At 51.2% G+C, this 16,801-nt stretch overlaps 1 protein-coding gene across 1 annotated transcript in view; it reads right to left on the bottom strand.

The window, feature by feature from the left end:
* Positions 1-4,809: 4,809 nt before the first annotated feature.
* TTC3 (tetratricopeptide repeat domain 3) overlaps positions 4,810-16,801 on the bottom strand; it is a 92,247-nt gene continuing 80,255 nt past the window's right edge. The window contains 8 exon segments of the mRNA XM_079766354.1: positions 4,810-6,227; positions 7,199-7,291; positions 8,906-9,040; positions 9,210-9,336; positions 10,928-11,256; positions 14,284-14,385; positions 14,805-14,895; positions 15,785-15,885. Of these exon segments, the coding sequence (XP_079622480.1) occupies positions 6,153-6,227; positions 7,199-7,291; positions 8,906-9,040; positions 9,210-9,336; positions 10,928-11,256; positions 14,284-14,385; positions 14,805-14,895; positions 15,785-15,885 (1,053 nt within the window). The 3' untranslated portion in view covers positions 4,810-6,152.

The raw sequence follows: 16,801 nt of genomic DNA, 5'->3' as shown, positions 1-16,801 counted from the left end.
GGTGGAGGCTGTTCTGGAAGAGGCTGTTCTGGCTGGAGGCTGCTCTGGCTGGAGGCTGTTCTGGCTGGAGGCTGTTCCTAGGTGGAGGCTGTTCTGGCTGGAGGCTGTTCTGGTTGGAGGCTGTTCTGGCTGGAGGCTGTTCTGGCTGGAGGCTGCTCTGGCTGGAGGCTGTTTCTAGGTGGAGGCTGCTCTGGCTGGAGGCTGTTCTGGCTGGAGGCTGTTTCTAGGTGGAGGCTGCTCTGGCTGGAGGCTGTTCTGGCTGGAGGCTGTTCTGGCTGGAGGCTGCTCTGGCTGGAGGCTGTTCTAGCTGGAGGCTGTTCTGGAAGAGGCTGTTCTGGCTGGAGGCTGTTCTAGCTGGAGCTGCTCTGGCTGGAGGCTGTTCTGTTTGGAGGCTGTTCTAGCTGGAGGCTGTTCTGGCTGGAGGCTGTTCTGGCTGGAGGCTGTTCTAGCTGGAGGCTGTTCTGGCTGGAGGCTGTTCTAGCTGGAGGCTGTTCTGGCTGGAGGCTGTTCTGGCTGGAGGCTCCTCTGGCTGGAGGCTGTTCTGGCTGGAGGCTGCTCTGGCTGGAGGCTGTTCTGGCTAGAGGCTGTTCTGGCTGGAGGCTGTTTCTAGGTGGAGGCTGTTCTGGCTGGAGGCTGTTCTGGCTGGAGGCTGTTTCTAGGTGGAGGCTGTTCTGGCTGGAGGCTGTTCTGGCTGGAGGCTGTTTCTAGGTGGAGGCTGTTCTGGCTGGAGGCTGTTTCTAGGTGGAGGCTGTTCTAGCTGGAGGCTGTTCCTAGGTGGAGGCTGTTCTGGCTGGAGGCTGTTCTGGAGAGGTCAGGGTGAACATACCTGCACTGCTGCCTGCATCCCTGGCACGTGTGCGCGTGGCCACGTCACAGATGCCGTGCCAGCTTTAGTCAACACTCTTACCGCGGTCACGCCCACCCCGCTGCCGCCAGCAGCGTCTGAAAGCTCAGCTGCTCCGCATGCCGACACTTGGCACTGGTGCTTTGATTTCTGCCTTCCTGGTAGGCAGCGGGGGGCATCTCGTTGTGGCTTCACTTGTTTCCCTCCTGATGGATACTGCAGAGCACGGGCCATCAAATGCCCACGGACCTGTGAACATCTGTGACGTGCCTATTCAAATAGTTTGCTCGTTTCTAAACGCATTTCCTTTTTCTTAAGAGATGTTTCTGGCCCTGGCCTGTGTGGCTCAGTGGATAGAGCGTCAGCCTGCGGACTGAGGGGTCCCGGGTTCGATTCCGGTCAAGGGCACATGCCTGGGTTGCGGGCTCAATCCCCAGTAGGGGGCGTGCAGGAGGCAGCCAATCCATGATTCTCTCTCCTCATGGATGTTTCTCTCTCTCTCTCTCTCCCCCTTCCTCTCTGAAATCAATAAATATATATTTTAAAAAAATGTTTCTGGCATTGCTTCTGGAACCCTCTGCTAGAAGTCCCCCACTTCCCGGCTTGACTTTTCACTCAGCAGTAACTGATTTAGTTCTGCGTCGTGGTGACGTTCCGTTTCTTGACGTTTATCCCGTGGCTGGTGCTTTCTGTGCCCTGAGAACCTCTGCCCATGCCGAGGCCAGGACTGCGTCCGTGGGACTTGACTCTCTGGCTGGGACCACGACCCATCTGGAGTTCATGTTTACGTACAAAGGGAGGCCAAAGCTCACTTTCTCCCATTTGTATCTCCCAAACTATTGTTCTTAATGAAGTTAAAAACGTCTTTTCAGAGGATTGATGGGCCGTCTCCTTAGGACCTTGTAGTTAACCAGCGCGGTTTAATTTCTGAACAACATTTAGGTTTTGTTTTTTTCCTTTTAGGGAGGGAATAGGAAGAGACGGCACAACCGGGAGGAGATGATGAAGTAACAACAGTCCTCACCCCAACCTGGGGAGCCGGGCGCCCGCGCCTTCTCCGAGAGGCACTCCAGCACCACCCGGAGCCAACCCCACAGCTCTGGTCCGAACCCCGACGGACTGCAAGGCCGCCATGAGAGCCACAGAGGCAAGCGTCCTTTGCCGGGGGTCACACTGTCCCGTCAACTCGCGGAGATGTCAGGAACAAACGGTTCCGTTCCAGAACGACTGAGGTGGCCTGGTTTCTGCTTGCTCTCTCCTCCACGGATCACCCCCAGCCGGGGCTACCCCGAGCTCCGCTGCTGTTCCAGCCGATCGTCAGGGCCTGAGGCTCCCTGTGCTACTCGCCCCCCCCCCCCCCCGGCCCCCGGCAATCGCTAGCTCCCTTACCAAAGCGCCCGTGCCAGGCACTAGGCACACTCTGTGAGTGTTATCCTCTCCCTCCCTCGCTCCCTGGCTGCTTCTTCAAAGGCCCCGGTGGCCTATGGAGGGGAAGACAGGCCCCGGGGGTCACCGCTGTCAGAACGGCTCCCAGGGCACGCGGAGGTGCTCCGGGCACATCTGTTCCCACTGGTTTCCAGGACCCGCCCACCACTCTGGGAAAAGCACTGGAGGCAGATGGCGACATGAGGGTGGGCATCCCCCTCAACAGATGGAGTCGGGGGGCAGAGGAGAAAAAAAGGAATTAGATGCGACTGGTGATCAATTGTTTGTAGTTATAATCCTGTATAATAAAAGCAGAAGATGCTAAGTGTCCGACTGATTGGTTGACCGTTCAGTTGACTGTTCAACCAGTCACTATGACGTGCAGTGACCACCAGGGGGCAGACCCTCCCACTAGTAGGTTAGCTTGCTGCTGGGGTCCGGCCAATTGGGACTGGGCAAGAGGGCTGGACATGCCCTGGAACGCTCCTGAGGTCCCTTCCCGGCTGACCAGCCCACATCGGCCCCAATTGGGACTGAGTGAGATGGCCCGAATAGGCCCTGATCATGAGCCAGGCTGAGGGACCCTCCCCCCAATACACGAATTCGTGCACTGGGCCTCTAGTCTATACATATAAAAAGCTAGTACCATAACGGCCATAATGACCTTAAATACCAGTCGCTATGACGCCCACTGTGGCCAGTGAACTGGCCTGATCAGGGGTGGGGCCAGCCAGCCAACCTCGTGGCCCCTCCCCCCCGCCAGCCTGCACCTGATCAGCCTCTTCCCACCCCAATCAAGAGTGGGCTGGCTGGCCAAATGCCCCCTCCTTTCCCCCGGCCAGCCCTGCCCAATCAGCCTGCCCCACCATGATAGGCCCACAGTCCCTCCCCCCGGCTGGCCTGCCCCTGAATGCACCCCCCACCCCAATAGGAGGCAGGGCTATCTGGCCAACCTCCTTCAGCCCCCCCGGCCAGCCCCACCCCTGATCACCCCCCGACACCGATCAGGGACAGGACCAGCTGCCCAACCACTCATAACCCCTCTCCCAGACCGCTGGCCCCTGATCGGCACCCCCCCACCCATTCGGGGGTGGGGCCTGCTGGCCAATCGCCCACAGCCCCTTCTCCCAGCCAGCCTAGCCCAGATCAGGCCCCGATCGGGGTGGGTCTGCCAGCCAACCTCCCACCGTCTCCTCCTCCCAACAGGCCCAGCCCTGATCTGACCGATTGGGGCCAGGCCGGCCAGACACCCGAGTATGAATTTGTGTACTGGGCCTCTAGTCCTATATAATAAAAGGCTAATTGCAAATTGTCCCTACGGGTGGGAATTTGACCAGGAGTTACACGTGTGCTGACCACCAGGGGGTGGTGCGGAACATGGCAGGCTTTGGCGATGGGGCAGGCAGCTGTGGGGAGGTCCCAGCTGGCAGGCGCTAGGGACCCTACCTGTGCACGAATTTTGTGCACTGAGCCTCTAGTTCTTTCAATAAAGTTTTATTGAAGTTTAATACAGATTAAACCACCTAAACGCACTTCCCGTTGCTCTTGTGCGGGTGACACTGGAGATGCTTTAGGTCCTGGTTCTGACAAGCCCAGCTCATCCGCTCCCTGTGTGCTTCTCATGAGCCTCCCAGCAAGCATCGTTGTTACTGTTTCCCCACCTGCTTCCTTTAACCCACTTCTCCAGGAGGATCTGAAAAATCACCTAATAGGTTTGTTGCTGCGTGATCACGGCCAACCTGCCTCCACTATATAGGCTGTGAATTACCTTAAAAACGCGGTAACGTTTTGCATTGCTAGGGCACGATTTTAGTCTTACTTTGCGTTACCCACTATTTATAGCACAGGTGTTTGGCAGGGAAAAGAATCTAAACTCTTAGGAATAGTCTTTGCTTTAAATTATACATTATTTTCAACAAAAGGCTATCAGATGGAAAACATATGATTACTGATTTTCTTCAATCATCTCTTAGTGTCAGCGTCCACGGGTCCTCGCAGAGGGAAGCCCTACCGATCAGCCTCCGTAGTCCACGAATCCATAGGCCTCAAGAAAAATCGGTACTGAGGAGTGCACTTCACCATCCTTAAATGTACTCCCATGAATAAACTTCCTGTCATCTGTGTGACCCTTCCATTCATCAATTTAAACAGCCAATCTCGTGAGCCTTTATTTGGACTCTAAAATGCCCTAAGACCTTGGTTAGGCCTCTCTCCTGACAAAGTCCCTTTAAAAAATGTGAGTGTAACAGCCTGGCAGCGGCTCTGTGGTGGAGTGCTGACCCAGGAACCAAGAGGTCCCGTTTGATCCCTGACCAGGGCACATGCCCGGTTGCCGGCTCGATCCCCCAATCGGGGTGGGCGGGGGGTGGGGGTACAGCAGGCGGCACACCGACGTTACTCTCTCTCTATCCCTCTCCCTTCCTCTCTCGTTAACATAAAAACATATTCTAAAATGTCAGCGTAACACAGAGGTCTTGAGTTTTCAAGTAGAATGCTTCTCCAACATTGGTGAGAAGGAACGGACACGCACACCGGTGGACTGCCATTTTAAAATGCTCTTTATTGTGACACTCACAGATGTGTAAGGCATGTGCACACGTCTCAAGTTATGTACAACGCACATTTCCCAGCTGCTGTGTGTCCTCGGTACCTGCTGCTACAAACTGGTCCCTGTGTACCTGCCTGCCGACAGTCCCCGGGCATTAGGAACATGCAGACAAGGTGGCAGGAGAATCTGCTTCAAAATAGGCACTAAGCATCGACAGACTGTCACTGAGACATCAGAACGCATGGAACAGGGCAGAGGAGGGCCACAGACCAGCTCAGGAACTTGGGACTGTGAGCTTCCAGGGCACAAAAAACACACAGAAAAATATATTGCTCCTTCCTGTTTGCGAGAAATGGAATGTGTCCAGAATTTGTGTTTCTCTGTTTACCACTGTCGATATGTCAGTAACGAGAACTAGTTTGACCTGTTTCTACTGGAGTTAGCACAGGAGGCATGCGTTACTTCGCACAAACACGGACCGAGGTAGCAGGGACACCGTGGGGTTGCCAGTTACACAAGCGGCCGTCTTAGGTGGTGGGGCCGGGAAGGGGAGGTGCTGCCTGCTCCCCACAGCGCCTGCTGCGAGCGCAGAGACCCCGGCACCTGTGTCTAACCAGGAAGCGAAGATGCCGCAGGAGAGGAGGAGCCACAAAGGCGGCGCCCCCTGGGGGTGGACGGTGAACAGAGCCTCGATTCGGGGCAAAGAGGCTGATCCAGGAAAGTGGTTTACCATCCATTTCCAAAGTCAGATGGTATCTTTACAGGCCGACAAATAAGCACTTTACAATCTACTTTGGGGAATGAAATAATTAACAATCAAAACCACACGATGTTTCACATGAGGAGATTCTAATCTTTTGGTCTAATTCAGCCAAAATTTTAACATTAAAGACATGTGATTAAAATGTGGTTTGCTGAAGCCCATGTTTAAATGCAGAATCTTTGAGGAAGCATGTTGGCGTGTTCCCAGGAACACTGACTCCGGTCACAATTCTCATCTGGGCGCCTGGACAGGTCACGCACTCGAGGACGGCTCTGGGGTGTCGAGCACAGAGCCGTGGTCCCAGCGGCAGCCCAGCCGCGTGACAATGTGGTCACGCCATTCCATCAGCCCCAGGGGCTGTTACTGAAGTGTTTAATCAGAGCGGGGAAATTACTATCAACTACATTAAGGATTTCCACTTATTAGCGCTGTGACAGTGCAAGGAAGTTTCAAATGTTTGCCTTTTACATCAAAAGTGTATAGTGTTATTCTTCCAGTTCCACAAACCGCTCAATCCCCGTGGGTGGGCCGTGACTACCTGGACAGCAGGCGGCCTCTTCCGGAAGGTGCGGTTACTCTCCTGACGGGAGGTCACGGCTGAGGCAGGCCGGGCAGGCGCTCTGGCCTTTCAGACGCTGCTTCAAGCACTGGAGGGAGAAAAGGAAGTCAGCAGTGCCATCGCCGAGCGCTCTGTGCTGCCCTCAGCAGGCAGCGCGAACTTCACCGCCAGGGAGGGGCCTGGCGCCCGGCACACGGGGCCACTGCGGCTGCTCAGGCTGGGAGCGTGGCCCAAGCCGAGGAAACGCCGCCTCAGAACCGCCCTGTGAACTCTGCGCCTCCCCCACCCCAGCTCCAGTTTTGGCGCTTCAGCAGCCCTGACCTCTAGAGCTGGCACTTCATGGTCCTTGGACTGACTCATCCAGTTCCTCCCCCAATCCTCCCCCGCTCCCCCCCCATCTGCCTGGCCCTGCACACCCAGCAGCCTGCAGAGCTGGGTGTGTGTCAGGTCTCAGATCCAGGCCGGGTGCCAGACCGCAAGCCCTCCCACTCCCCCAGTGGGAACACTGCATTTACCCCCTCCTCGGGTTCATAAGCCCACGTGGCAGAGCCCTGATCTCTTCTAAAACCCAGCATAGGGGTGCAGGACAAACACTCACAGCACCCCAAACACCAAAACAGTCACCCACCAATCCCAGAAGGGTACAAGTCAGAATCTGCCAGACTGGGCACAGGGACCAGTCAGGCGGAGTGTTTCTCCTCGGAAATGCTGCCCCCGCTTCACGCTCTGCACTAAGCTGACAAGCATGAGGCTGGTTCCACGTGCAAGCAACCGCCTGTCGGGGAGCTGGCCCTGCGCTCAGTGTCCGCACCTGCCTGGCCGATGGAGCCCGTGTGCCCGGCTGGGAGTGAGGGCGGACGGGCAGCTCAGGGCGCACAGCCGGGGCCCAGGAGCCTGTACCCTCCCTCAGCACCAGACTGGAAACGGACACAGTGATGCTACAGGAACGGGAAGTCTCTGGAAACACAGGACGTATGGATACCCAGGGAAAAACCCATTTGTTTCCAAAATCCTTCCTAGTCTAGATGCACGCTCTGCGGGGGGCCAGGGAACGCTTACCCCCTTGTGAAACTTGTGCCCACAGCTCAGCGCACGCACGTTTTTGGACTTGAACACCTCACGGCAGATCTCACAGGAATGTGCACCCAGGGTCTGCGGAAACCATTGTGGACGAATAACAAATTACTCAGTTCCTTTTACTGCACAAACTTCCTACACGTGCCTTCAACTGCTGCCGCCACTAAACTGGCAAATTATTCTACTGTTAGCTGAGCCCACTGATAAAACAACTTGTTTTTATTTAAAAAAATTATTTACTGCCCTGCCAGTGTGGCTCAGTGGTTAAGCATTGACCTGTGAACCAGAAGGTGACTGTCCAATTACTATTTGGGGCACAGGCCTGGGTTGCAGGCTTCATCCCCAGGGTGGGGCCTGCAGGAGGCAGTTGATCCATGATTCTCTCTCATCATTGATGTTTCTGTCTCTCTCTCTCTCTCCCTTCTCTATGAAATCAATAAAAAATATATTTAAAAATATTTATTTACTCTCATTTTTTACAAATTAAATTTATTGGGGTGACATTGGTAAACATGAACATATAAATTTCAGGTGTGGGTAAAACAACTTATTTTTAAATAGCATTTCTTAGGAAAAAATATAAATGTACAAAAAAAAAGTATACTTTTCAAATTCTAATTTTCTCAGAGGAAAAAATGTTTTATATGGTTAACGGATTTCCTGGTAAGTTTGGAACCAGCTGAATATTACAAATTAATCATGCATCTAATTCTCTAACACTTAGCGACTGTAACGTAAATTACGACACCTCACACTAGGGACTACTGGGTGGCCGAGTAAATCTTAACGGAAATCCATAATCCCTGACGTAAAAGCTGGCCACAACAGCCCTCTGAGTAGAAGCAGATACAGAACAGTAAGCCTCATATGACCATCAACTTATTTAAAACAACAGCAGCAACAGAGAATGTGTGTGCAGAGATGCCTAGAAAAGAGTCTGCAAAGATGTGAAATAGTAACAGTGGCTCCTTCTGGTTAAGAGAGAGTTTTTCTCTGCTATTTTCTGAAGTTTCTATGACTGTGGATTACTTGTGCAAATCCAAACAGACAGACGGCTAACTTCGGCACATAGGTGCCATCGAAAAAGCAGAGAGACAGGGCCCTGCCATTCACTGCCGGTTCTACAGGACAATGAATTAGGGCTAGAAATAAGATGGTAACTGGGCCTCAAAAGAACTGTTGGCCCAGAAAGAAACTCACTACAGACTGATTCATTTGCCTCTCAGCATAACCATTATGGCTTGTCTCATTTTCGGTTCTTATAAGTGTACTTCTAGTATCGCATGATCTCACTCATCTAGGGGAAATAATGAACAACATAAACTGATTAACAAAAACAGACCCAGAGACAGGGAAGCATCGATCAGACTGTCAAACCTCAGAGGGAAGGTAGAGGAGGGTGGGGGTAAGGGAGAGAGATCAACCAAAGGACTTGTATGCATGCACATAAGCCTAACCAGTGGTCATGTACAACAAGGGGGTGGGGGCATGCATGGGGAGGGGTTTGGGATGGGAATGGGAGGATGAAGACAAGTATGTGATACCTTAATCAATAAAGAAATTAAGATAAATAAATAAATAAAATATATGTACAGCAAAGAAAAAAGAAGAATGGGGCTAAACCAATGCCCCACAGGCTGCACAATGCGCTCATAAACAAGAAAACAGCTGTCACACAACAGCACTCACAGGGGCGCCTCCTGTCCGCTGGCCCCGGGCTCTGGGCGAAGGTCCAGCAATCACGGAGGGCGGGCCCTGGGCGGCCCCAGTCCCCGAGGCAGCGGAGCTGGGCTTGGTCAGCGGCCTGTCCTGTCCTGGACTTGGCTGCAGAGATAATGCGGGTGGGGAAGAAGGTTGGGTACCCAAAAGCCTGACCCCCTTGTCGTCAGGAAGCTGCTCACCACCTTCGGTGGGAAGCCTGTTTGGTTTTACAAGCCTCACAGCGACACCCAGAAGGACCCGGGGCCTCTCCCGTACCTGGATGGACACTGACCTTTTGGTTTTGCTGTGCCTCTAGAACGTGCGTCGTCACCCTCTGGACGATTTCATCAATGCTCAGTCCTGACAGCGAGGTCTTGCTTTTGCTTCGCACTTTTTTAATCAAACCAGCAAGCTCGGTGCTGAAGGAGAAAGTGGGAAGAAATGAGAGCAGAAAGTCAAAGTTTTCTACTCTGAGAAGTATTATGTACAAAAAAAGTATTAGGTGCCAATATCAACCCACAGCCAAGAGAAACAAATATACACAAACAAAAGGAACAGGTAGACAATAGCAATTGTATATAAAATAGCAGGATCACTCTTTCCAAGCGGAAATGAAAATTCCAGCGTTGTGTCTAAGTACTCATTGCAATCGAGTGTCACACAGCAGTTTATCTGCGGGATCAGCGGGGAGAGCCATCCCTCGGCAGACACCGGGCTCCAGCACCCACTGATGCAGCACCACTAATGACCGGACACCACTGGCCTGACCCACCACAAAACCTCTACCTAAGAGGAAGCCAGCTTGGCTGACGTCCTCCCTTAACAATCTAACCCACAACTCAGTTTGCACAGCCTGTTTCACCAGCACCAGTGGGTGTAGATGGATGGTAAATAACTGACAGCAACTTGATATTATACCACGAATAGCCCAAATGTTTGAACTTTCAGAAAATCGATGCTTTTCTATTTGGTTATTTAACTTTGCCAAATTTAGCCAGGATTGCAAACAATCTTATCTGTAAGGTACTGTTAGTAGTTCCAACTTGAATGTTCTTACAACTGGCAGGGTTATGGCTCTTGAGAGACTCTACCCCGCTTCTCACACGGGGCCCTCGGGCTAGATACCCCCGTGCAGACCGAACACTCACTCTGCCAGGGCAGGGCTGTCCCCGTGGATGCAAACTATCCATTCTGGCCAATCACAGTTCGAGGACTATTTGTTTAAAAAGCATAAAATCAGGGACTCCAACTAAAAGCGTATCAAAGGCGGAAATAACATGGGGTGCAGAGGGCCGTCCTGGCTGGGGAGTCCTCTCCTCCTGGCTGTATTCTGGAGACACCCCTGTACCTCATCTGAGACAAGGGCACCTCCATCTCCTCGTACCAACCTGGAGGGCAAGGCCAAGGTCCGGAGAAGCCCTGCTGACGTGTGGATTGGGAACTCGGGTGAAACAGCGCACCTCCCTCGGCCCCTCGGATTTCCTTTGTAACCTGCCCACACACCTGGTCACCAGCGGATCACACCCTTCTCTTCAACCTCACACCTGAGGGTCAGAGCTGCTGCCTCCTCCTTTTATGGGCCTTGTTTTCCAGAACCACGTGAAGCCAGTGATGTGCAGTTCACCCAGGGACTGCCTAACTAGTGCTGCATAACCAGGCAACTGCCTAACTAGTGCTGCATAACCAGGCAACTGCCTAACTAGTGCCGCACATGTCACTGACCTCATCAACATCTTAGGAAAGGGCCCGGTGCTGCTGCTGCGTGCTCAGAGTTGTCACTAGATTCGCACAGAAAAATCGCCTTTGAAAACGCACACCTCTGTGCTCGCTTCGGCAGCACATACACTAAAAACGCACACCTCTGTGCTTAAAAAAGAAAACGCAGCACCTGCCTTTCGGAATAAAACAACGTGCCATCCTTCCACTTCGGCCCCTAACGGGCACAACTGTACCTGCTCAGGAGACCTGTTCAATGGAAGCATTTCGCAGTCAGCGCATCGGACCCCGTACCTGCTGTAACCGGGGAGAACCGCCGACAGGTGCTCGATGATGCTGTTGAAGGGCTTTTTTGGAGACTGGCTGGTACGGGCGGTGCGTCCCGGAGGAACAGGCAGTTTCTGATCAGATGGGAGGCTGTGTTTTGGCTGAGCTGCCTGGCCGGCGCCCTCACACTCCTGCTGAGCGGAGGGCGATGCTGGCAGCGGTGGCGAGGGAGCCCCCACTGGGCGATCACCGGCAGAGACCAGGCTTGAATCCCTGGGAACCGCTGTGTGACTTGCAGACGTCGAGGGACCCTGGTCATCGTGACCTGGAGACTCAGGAAGGGACTTCGGGCAAATCTGGGAGGGACACACCACAGTGGGACTTAGAGAAACAGCCATGGCCAAGACTGATAATTAAGCATGACTATGAAAAAAATCAGAATCAATACAATTAAATGTTTGTTTTGTTTTTAATTACTTATCGTAACATGCCTGTTAGCTGTGAGAAAGGGCTGGCCTCTGACTTCTCAGCAACTCCCTTTATAATTAATTCCTTCTCTCTGTCAAGTCTGAACCACCGCCTGAGGAAGAACACCGCACCCCCCAACCTGCCCTCCTTCCCTCTCACAGGACCCCACTCCCCTCCCAGCTACACTCGGCGAGGAACCAAACAGCTGCTCCAACACTCCCCCAAACTGCCCTTGCCAAGGCCCCAACATCTCCACCACTGAGACCCCGGGGCACCGATGCTGCGGGCCACTCTCTCGCTCTGCACGCTCTGCCTCACGCCGCCTCCCTTCCCAGCTGCCTGCAGCCTGGCCAGGCCTGAGTGCTGAAGCTGCTCATGTCCCCGAGGCTGACCTCTGCCTCACGGGCCCCTTCCCCAGGTCATTTCGTCCTCTCCTGCCTCGGTGACTGCATGCTTGCTGCCGTAAGTGCCCCTTGTTAAAGATTCCCGTCTAGAATGTTTTCCCAGCCTCCAAATGCCACCCACCCCCTCACACACCCCCCACGCCCTCCTGGCTAACTATCCTGGATCTCGCGCTCACTCTGAGACCTCCCGAGGAAGCTCCCTGCGGCCTGGCCTCCTGCAGCTCAGTGCCCTCATGGACGCTGCTGCGGCACTCCAGGCGCGGAGAAACCTGGCGCACTCCGATTGTAACTATGGGCTTACCGTCTCCTTTCCCAAGCCCACAGGCCTCTGAGGGCAGGCCACATCTAATCTTGATCATCACTCAATGCCCAATGGATGAAGGGGCGGGTGACAGAGAGGGGGTGGTTTAGGGACCCTTATTGTACAAGCTCCTGGCACATTGAGAGCTCCCAGGTTCTGGGTGTGAAATCAGTTTGAGTATTTATAAAATCACATGAGCTAGAATTAAACATTAATAGTAAAATATCCTGCTGAGATCTAACTCTTCCCCTTCCATGTCTGCTATAAGAACTTGGAAAAACTGTAAATGATAAGTATCTTTAATTCTAAAGAAAACTATTTCTTACTCATTTAATGGAGAGAAAAAACTTATTCTGTAGAGACAAAACTTTGGATCTCAACAGAACGTTTTCCTCAGTTCAAGGAGGCTAAATGTTTTTTGCGAGATGAATGCACTGTTTGAATGCTTGGCGTGCTGTTCTGATGAGAAAAAGCCATTCAAGACCAGGCTCCCCCTGCAGGGCGCTGTCACCTGAGTGAAGGAGAGGAACGCACCTGACAGAAGGTCCCGGGGCGGGGAAGAGGCAGCGTGACTGGGCTCAGGGGAAGGCAGGACGCAGACAGGGAGGATGGGCTCCGGGTGGGGAAGAGCCAGGCAGTCTGGCAGTAGCAGGAAGGTGTGACTCAAGTGCTGGGGAAATGGTGGCCTAAAGACCATGTCAGAACCGGAAGATTTCAATATTGTGGCAAAACATTCTGAAATCTCTCTCTGATCAACTCTGTTTTTGTTGTTAATCCTCACCCGAGGATATTTTCCCATTGATTTTTAGAGAGAGTGGGAGGGAAGGGGAGAGACAGAGAGAGAAACACCGATGTGAGAGAGACACATTGATTGGTTGCCTCCCGCACGTGCCCCAACCAGTGTCGGGAAATGAGCCTACAACCGAGGTACATGCTCTTGATCGGAATCGAACCTGGGACTCTTCAGACCATGGGCTGACACTCTGTCCAATGAGACAAACTGGTTAGGGCTTGTTTTTCTTTTTTATTTGAGAGAGAGGAAGGGATGGGACAGGAAAGAGGAAGAGGGTGAGGGGGCGAGGGGGAGGAAAAAGGAGGGAGAGGAAGAGAGCGACATCATTTTGTTCCCCTTATTCATTGGCTGATTCCTATATGTGCCTTGACCAGGGATGAACCCGAAACTTCGGCATCAGGATGACACTCTAATGCACTGAGCTCCCCGCCAGGGCTCTAGTAAACTCTTGAATGGAGTCCTTGAATTCCTTTGATCCGATCTTCCTAGGGCTGAATTCATTTCAGTGGAGTATTTACTGAGCATCTGCTGTGTCCAGATAAGAAATACATATGCCAGCCGAAACTGGTTTGGCTCAGTGGATAGAGCGTCGGTCTGCGGACTGAAGGGTCCCAGGTTCGATTCCGGTCAAGGGCATGTACCTTGATTGCGGGCACGTCCCCGGTAGGGGGTGTGCAGGAGGCAGCTGGTGGATGTTTCTCTCTCATCATGTTTCTAGCTTTCTATCCCTCTCCCTTCCTCTCTGTAAAAAAATCAATAAAATATATTTAAAAAAAGAAAAAAAGAAATACATATGCCAGAATAAGGTGATACTAGGTTTAGCCATATGTTAAAGTCCACAAAGTAAAGGTAATGCTCTTTGTGACTGCTGCATATTTTAAAACAAGACAAGGCTTGGCAATCACTACTATTCCGAAGATTCAGCACATTCCTCATTCAAACCAGCAGCACAATGTGCCAGACCCACAAAGCACACGTGTCTCACAGATGGCAGTTTTTATCTGTATTTCACAAGAAAACAAATCTTAAATTTCAGATTGTGGTCTCCTGCCTCTAAGCATCACGGAATAAATTATACCTGAATCACAGGCACCTGCCACACCTGGAATGTTTGTTTAAATGCAGGGACACACACACACACCTCAGCACCCAGAAAAGAAAGGGGAGATGGAGCAGCAGTGTGTTCACCACCTCAGGTGTCTCCTTAGACCCGGATGTGGAAAGAAAGTCTTCTGTTTATGTAAGAATGTTTACTCTAACGCCTAAAGGTTAACCAGCCGCACCAATAATGAAAACATGAGGGCAACTATTCATCCATCCCATCCCCACTCCCAGTCAACAGCAGCAGCCAATTAAGAAAGAAACTGGCTCATTATGCTTTGTTTTCTTCCCTTCAAAAAGAAGACGACAGACTTACTGTGCTCCATGCGGGCAACGGAAGCTCGGAGATCTGCACTTCAGAAAGCTCACTGAGCCGAGAGCCAGCTTTAATGGCCTTAATTTGTTCTTCAAACTGAGACTGTAGGTAGGAGAAAAGGGTCAAGTTTTCTAACAAATTCCAAGGGAAAACCACAATCGTCAATGAATGCTCTTTTTCTTACTATACATTAAAAATGGCCAACAATCTTCCAAGAAACATAAATGAAATGAGGGTATTAAAACGACTGTTTCCTGAAGGACAGAAGTGCCGAGTAAGACCTCACTGACAGACACGCTACAGCCTCATCAACATGCTGCTCTCACTAAGCATCCAGGGTGGAGCTGGACAGTTAAGAAATATCATTACTTTCATGAAAAATTCTTCTTAAAATTTCAACAAAAAATATATATTGCTTTTAACAGCTCAAAAAAGTAACAGTTACCATCTGACTCTAGCCACTTGGGAATTATAACCATCATATACATTTTGACAGAATTATAAAATGTTTTACAACTTACCTCTGCTTTCTCAATTTCTTTTCTAACATCAGAAAGAAATGATTCCCATGAATCTATGTCAGACTCTAGTTCAGGATATGCTGCAGAATCACTGAAAAAGGAGAAAAACATGAAACTGCTAATGTCCACTTTAAAGTATTTTTAAAAATGGAAAGCACTAAAGGACAAATGAAAATAAACATTTAAACATGAAAGATATATTTCGCATGATCACACACACAAAATGACTATATTTTTGCCCGGCTGGTGTGGCTTGGAAGTTGATCATTGACCCATGAACCAGGAAGTCAAAGTTAAGATTCCCAGCCAGGGCACATGCATGGGTTTCAGGCTCAATCCCCAGTGAGAGGCGTGCAGGAGGCAGCCAATCAGTGATTCTCTCTCATCAATGATGTTTCTATCTCTCTCTCCCTTCTTCTCTGAAATTGATAAAAAATGTCCTATATAATAAAAGCCTAATATGCTAAGTGTCCGGGTGCCTGTTCAACCAATCAAAGTATAATATGCTAATGATATGCTAAGGCTGCTTAACTGCTCGTTATGACGTGCACTGACCACCTGGGGGCAGACGCTCCGACTGGTAGGTTAGATTGCTGCTGGGGTCCAGCCAATCAGGACTGAACGAGATAGGCCCTGGAGCCCTCCTGCAGTGTTTCCCTGGCTGGCCAACCTCCCTCGTCCTTCCCCAGCCTCAATGGTGCACCGGTGGGGTCCCTTGGCCTGGCCTGTGCACTCTCGCAATCCCGGACACCTCAGGAGATGTTGGAGAGTTGGTTTTGGCCCGATCCCGCAGGCCAGGCCGAGGGACCCCACTGGTGCACGAATTTGTGCACTGGGCCTCTAGTATTAAAATAAATAAGTAAGTAAGTAAGTAAATAAATAAATAAAATGGTTCTGCCTAATATAAGATCTTTTCCTCACCTGTAACTTTCATTTGCTAAATGACAGGCTGGGAAATATACCCATAATGCCCACAGTACCTTTGCAATTGGTTCAGGGTCTTCAGATACCCTTCAGCTTGTGATTCCACGATCCGTAACTTATACACTTCCATCTCTCTCCGGTTTTTAAGCACAGATACCTACCATGAGATGAGAGAACATTTAAGTATTTTAAAACTGAAAATATGAAACTATTTGAATTTGTTAAAACTTAAACATGCTAAACCAGAACTTGTTTATGTTGTAATGTCACTCAGGTGACTATGAAATAAAGCTTTTGGATTTGAAACTAGAATAACAAAACGACAGTAAAATGATATACCTTAAATGCCACTTTTCTCAGAGATGACACTCCCACGTGGCTCACTGCTGCAGCACAGAGCAAGGCTACCTGTGTGCATCCCCTGGTGGGCGTTACCTGCGTCTGTCTACCCAGGGCGAGCACCCACGGCTGCCCCTGTCGGACTCAGGCCGCAGAGACGCTGTGCTCAACTTCACAGGCGTCAGAAGCCCTGGCGCATGCTTTTAAAGCAGCGGACTCGCGGCTTCCCCACAAGCCAACCAGCCATTTTGTGAGTCACTGCAGGCAGTGCAGAACTGCCTGCTTCAGCCCAGGTGTCAGCACCTGGCCAGGACCAAAAAGGCTTGCCAGGTGGTGGTGAGAACTGACAGCTGGGGACGTGGGCGCAAGCATGGGCGCCGCAGACTACAGGTGCTCGGCTTTTACTCCCCCCCCCCCCCCCCACCGCTTCCTTAGAAGCAGCTACACAGTCGATATTTAACTGAAAGACTCATGTTTTCAGATTGCACAAGCTAAGCCTTTTTTTATTTTCCCAGGATAATTACAGACACATATACCCATAAACAACATTAACTTCTTAATTAGTTTCAGAACTAAATGAAGTGCAGCCAGGGGTCATCATTTTTATTTTTTTGTCTCACTCCTTTCTCAAACAACATACTGACATTAGTATCTATCCTTCTGGGGGGAGGGCGAGGGCGAGTATATTCTTAGTAAGTGGATGATTTTCAAATTCCTTTTCTAGTATTGGCAAA

This window comes from Cnephaeus nilssonii (assembly GCF_951640355.1).
Source record: "Cnephaeus nilssonii genome assembly, chromosome: 3".
Classification (NCBI taxonomy): Eukaryota; Metazoa; Chordata; class Mammalia; order Chiroptera; family Vespertilionidae; genus Cnephaeus; species Cnephaeus nilssonii.
The sequence above is the reverse complement of the archived record's forward strand: the minus strand, read 5'-3'. Positions and strand labels throughout refer to the sequence as shown.